Consider the following 5,637-nt stretch of genomic DNA (forward strand, 5'->3'; position numbering starts at 1 on the left):
TTTTTACAATGGAAGAATTGAAAAGTCAAAGAATTTGTATTAAATTTTGCGTAAAAAAATGAAATAAAGTGTTGCAAAGTGCAAAAATTCACCAGATATGGCTCCGTGTGACTTTTTCCTATTCCCAAAGTTGAAGAGACCCATGAAAGGACGGCGGTTTTCCTCGATTGAAGGAAATCGCTGAGAGTGCTCAAGGACATATCAAAAAGTGAATATCAAGGGTGCTTCGAAAATTGGAAAAAAACGCTGGCATAAGTGTATTATATCTGGGGGGGGGACTACTTTGAAGGGGACCACATTAATGTAGACGAATAAATAAATATTTTTTTGAAAAAAACGAAAATTCCGGGTACTTTTTGAACAGACCACGTATATTATTAAATAATTATAATGTTCGACAATTCTATAGTTTTGATGTTATGAGCAGAATTAGTATAATTAAAGTTTAATAATTATTAATGTGTATATATTTAAGTATATAATTATGCTCTTTAAAGATGTATTCTTCCAGAATATCTTATTATCATAACATATCAAATTAAATTCTTATTTATATTTTAATTAATTAAATTCTAAATATATTGCCACACATGAATGTATAAAACACAATATAAGTAGTTGCTTACATTTATAAATATCATATTTATGATAAATAATATCTATCGTCTTCTTACAAGAGCATTGTTCTGTTTGACAAAACCAGTAAAAGTAATCCTATATAAGGGATAGAATTCATGATCACCGAACTTTACAACTACAGATTTACTTTCATCATTTTTAATTGCTGTATCACACCATAATCCATCTTCAATTAAATCCGGCAATTGCATTCCTGTCACTCCTACACACTCTTTTGCTACGAGCACTAAGCATGCCAGCATTTGCTTATATGGAGTTTTATCACAACTATAACAAGCATAAGTTGAAATTGGAGAAAAACTTATTCCATGACCGTATTCTGTAATATAAAACATATTAGTTTTTATTGATTTATCTTATAAACAGATAAACTTATAATTTGAATATACATACTAGAATTGATGCACAGACGCCAATTGAAGTTATTGTTACAGATGCTTAAAATGTTCCCCACTGACGATCCATGAAATAAAAGTTCTTCAGCTACATTTCCATAACGTGACTGCAATTCTTGTTTTTTCAATAAATATTTCCCAAATGCTACTGGATTCTGTATTAATTCAATTTTTTCAATCTGGAGGAAGAATAAAGAGAAATGAAAATATAAGAAATTATGAAGAAAAAACGCAAACTACAGTTAAGGCACTTTTGAAAAATTAGTAAATTAGAATTGTTAAGTTCTGTTTCGCTCTCATTAAATCAGAGTGTAAAACATAACAATAATTATATATATGTACGTAAATATATGTAGAAAGTGATAAAAAACATGATTACCTTAAAATTTTGTCTTATAGCTGTACCATAAAATTTGTCTGCAACATATTCATAGCTTTTTGTTCCATTTTGAATTGGTACATACAAAATTTTAGTTTGTAACATCATAGGAAGCCAGTTTTCAGTTTCATCTGTACTTAAAACTGATGGTATAAGTTGTATTTCATCATCCTCAAAACTCTGGTCTCTGAAAACATGCGATGAATTGGAACAAAATATTCATTGAAACGATTATCTGATATCACATGAAATATTTGAAATTACAATGTATACTTATACTTATCAGACAATTCATTATCAAGGACATTATTTGTTGGTACAATATTCGGAGGACTAGTTGCTTCAGATAAATTTGTTGTAGGGTTTATATTAGCAAAATCCCTGGAATAGATATTAAAGAATGTAATATATATATATATATATATATATATATATATATATATATATGTAGCCAAAGCGTCAAATGTAGAACTGTTTAATTTAAATTTTTATATGTTCCGAGACTAGATGTGTCTCATCATTCAGCTAAAAGAAATAATTTCTTTTAATTAATTTTTTAAATTGTAAAATTTTTAATTCTAAAACTTTTATTTATATTGTAAATTTATTTTAGCTGAATGAAGAGACACATATCTAGTCTGAAATGTATAAAAATTTAAAATAAACATTTCTACATTCAAATGCATTGGTTGTTTTATTCAATTCAATATCTTTCAACGTTGAACAAAAAATCTTCAAGGTATATATATATTATATATATATTGCATTTTATTGCATTTATTATCTTTCAACGTTGAACAAAAAATCTTCAAGGTATATATATATTATATATATATATTGCATTTTATTGCATTTATTATAATTGCATTATTTATGATACCAATTATATATAGTGCAGACTGATACTGTTTTTTCTAGCAAGTGAATAAATATAGTATGTGCCAATTAAAAATTAAGACCAATAATAAAATAAGTTCAATTATTTTGATTTTAACAATTATATATACGTGTATATATATATATATATATATATATATATACATATATAAAATGCCAATTTAGTCTCAAGGCCTAGTTGTATATATTTGATCACATATAACGAACAAATGAATTCTTAACTTCTTAACTATTTGCAATTTATATTCATATTTAGTCACCTACATATTTATATTGGATGGTATTTCTGGATCATTACATTTAGAATACACCAAGCACCAGGAATCAACTGCACTAGGTGATCCAACAGTTTTGCTTGGGCCATTGTTTAAATTATGCCTGGTTAAAAAATTATTATTATATATATATATATATATATATATATATATATATAAGTCCTTATACTTTGTTAGTTTATGAACATTTCATAATAATTTTACATATGATAAATCATATCATTTTGATACACAGATGCCAGAGGATCAATCAGGATGCCATTTTGTTTGTTAGTAAAACTTACTTGTAATTTTTATTAATCTGTAAGTTGTCCGTTTCTTTGCCTGATAAGTTGTTGGTGTTACCATTTCCTGCTGGAAACTGTTCTCTTTCATCATTATTGGTCAAAATTGGAGGAGTATTGGTTATCCTAGATTCCTGGCTTATTCGGCGCGATTGAGACGTAGCCCTTCGTTGAGATGGCGGGGAATTTCCCATTTTTTAAAGAATCCAATTAACACTTAATAATATGGTTTTTAAACTTGAAAATGTAAATACTTATTTAATGACAACCACAAAACAACAATCACTTGATTCAGTTCGGAATGCTCATGATAACGATGCCGACTTGTCGAATTGTCAGCCTCAGTATCGTTATCAGAGATGGTCATTGTGGTAACATACATGTTTCAAATAATTGGGGACGACCATTAATCACGTGGTCGATTTTTTAAGGAATTTTGGATTCCTCTCCCCCTTGGTGATAAGTGGTGATATTCAAAATTATCCTCACCCCTCCCCCAACAAACATCATGTGTATTTTTAGTTATGAGAAAAAATTGTAAAATTTTAGATTTTTTTTTAAATATTTGGATATTAAAAAAAAAAAAATCAGGTAAAAAATAAATACACGTGATATCTTACTAAATCCCCCTCTCCTTCACATGATACTTTGTGATGTTTTGTCAAACCTCCCCTCTGGATGGAGACAATTTTTTGTCCACGTTTTTGGGCGCACGGATCAACCAATTTGAATGGTTCTAAAAATATTTGATAACAATTGCTCGTGAGATGTGTTGATTAGTTTTTGGCAAAAGCAGGTCCAGCCGTTTCGGAGATACGGAGCAAAGAGTGCATAAAATGGAAATCGTGTTGTTGAGAGAACGGAACATCCGATTGAATGATCCAAAGAATATTCAATTCGTATAATGATGGGGAGAAGTGGTGATTAGATTTTGGCAAAGGCTGGTCCAGGTGTTTCAAAAATGCAGAGCTGAATATGCAAAAAATAGCAGTTTTTGAGAGAACTAAGCATCCGATTTGAAGAATTCAAGAAACTTTCTGCTTATGTTGACGAAACGATTGTTTTTGGGAAATAATTTTTTTAATTTTTTTTCTTAATTACGAAAAAATATATTTCTTTAATAAATTTTATTCTTTGAATTAGTTATTATAGCTGGGAAGTTTCAGCAATTTGCACGATGCCATACACCGCTAGTTAAATATAATATTATACAATTATTAGATTTAAAAACTTAACAAATATATTCACAGATTAGATATACACAGTTTAAAAAGAATATTTAAAATGCTAAGACAACAAAAGCTGTAAATTAATTTACATCTCAGTTAACATATATAAATTCATATTGTTTAATAAATCAAAGTAATCAATGTTTTGTTAAAACATACAATAATTTATTAACAAAGTAATTTACATACATTTTATTAAATCTTATTTTCTTTATTTCTAGGTTGTAAAACCGGTGTTTTCCAGCGCCTGCTATAATGATTACAATAATTTCGGGTATTCCCAGAAAGTACATCAACATAGCGCACAGAGTACGAGGATACGCTACAAAGGTAAGTGCCATCTGTTATTAATTCTGTACTATTTCATATATTACTTATTATCATTAGTGCAATTATTATTAATATTATTATTAGTAATAATACTAAGTGACCCAATACTTCAGATTTCGAGTAAAACCGGCTATATATTATTTTTTTGCCATTTGAATTTTTAACCTTAACATGAGCAGTTAAACCCTCAGTATCTTTATACTTGTTTATCTAAGCTTGCGACAAACTAAATAAGTAATATTTAGTGATTTTTAGGCATTTTAATATTAGTTTATACCGTATAATTTTTAATAACAAAATTCTACAAGAAGTTTGTATTCCAACCAAGCTCTGCATAGTATTCCTGTCGTTTAATAGATGACGGGTGCGTTTTTATAAAAGATTCTTTCAAAATTATATTTTAACATTAGAATTCTTTTTAATAATTTAATATCTTCTTATTTCTATTTACTCTATTTAATGGTGATGTGTATATTTGAAGCCCGACATCAAGAGGCAAATATTTAATATGTAAACCATGTTCACGGTAGTTAATATGTGAAAGTTTGTTTCACAATAACCATTTTCTATTATCACATAACATCTGCCTTGATTATTATTCTCAACACAATTAAAATCAGTTCGCCAAATATAAGCGTTTTCCTATATAGATTTCGATTACTTCATGTTTGATGTGGACACCTTTCTTGGCTCATAATCTGTATGTACTAATTAGAAAATAAGCACATTCAATTTTTTTTTCTGCAAAACAAAATTGTATTATAATAGAATCAATTTCTGATAAATAATTATTATAAATGATAATCAGCCATTAAAATATCTACAAATTGTTTTATATATGACGAAAAAAATGAAAGAATCCTTTGTGTGGATCTAAAATTGATCTTCTCATCAGCTTCTGGCCTAAGAGAGCTTAGTTTTGAGATGGATTATCATACAAATTTTCTTGTTGAAAAATACCAAAAATTTGAGTTGACTATAGTATCAGACACAAATTTGCATCAAAACTATTCTTGATTTAAAATACTAATTATTGATAATTTTGCATCTACGAAGGCAATTCTGGTTGATATTTATAAAAGATTTCATCATGTATGATATTCCGGAATCTATCAGTGATATCAGATTTTACTTAAAAAAAGAACAGAATATGCTTCCAAATGAGTCTTAATAGTCTTTCGAGCCTTTGCTGCTATATCACAATTAGAA

General features: G+C 28.0%; 1 protein-coding gene across 1 annotated transcript; it reads right to left on the bottom strand.

The window, feature by feature from the left end:
• Positions 1-659: 659 nt before the first annotated feature.
• Positions 660-3,147, bottom strand: LOC113386255 (poly [ADP-ribose] polymerase 14-like). The gene is made up of 6 exons (XM_026624046.1): positions 2,870-3,147; positions 2,575-2,688; positions 1,693-1,794; positions 1,414-1,600; positions 1,033-1,213; positions 660-958 (listed from the first exon to the last, which is right to left on the bottom strand). The coding sequence occupies exons 1-6, from the start codon at positions 3,061-3,063 to the stop codon at positions 660-662; spliced, it is 1,077 nt and encodes a 358-aa protein (XP_026479831.1). The 5' UTR covers positions 3,064-3,147.
• Positions 3,148-5,637: the final 2,490 nt, after the last annotated feature.

This window comes from Ctenocephalides felis, unplaced genomic scaffold (genome assembly GCF_003426905.1).
Source record: "Ctenocephalides felis isolate EL2017-DRISC unplaced genomic scaffold, ASM342690v1 CF-g0.4_SCAFFOLD_03571, whole genome shotgun sequence".
In the NCBI taxonomy this organism is placed as follows: Eukaryota; Metazoa; Arthropoda; class Insecta; order Siphonaptera; family Pulicidae; genus Ctenocephalides; species Ctenocephalides felis.

Coding starts and splice junctions, on each gene's coding strand:
- LOC113386255 (XM_026624046.1), bottom strand. CDS start 3,063: ATGGGAAATTCCCCGCCATCTCAACGAAGGGCTACGTCTCAATCGCGC. Junction 1,601..1,692: donor GATAATGAATTGTCTGATAA/GTATAAGTATAC, acceptor GCATGTTTTCAG/AGACCAGAGTTTTGAGGATG. Junction 959..1,032: donor GCGTCTGTGCATCAATTCTA/GTATGTATATTC, acceptor TTTATATTACAG/AATACGGTCATGGAATAAGT.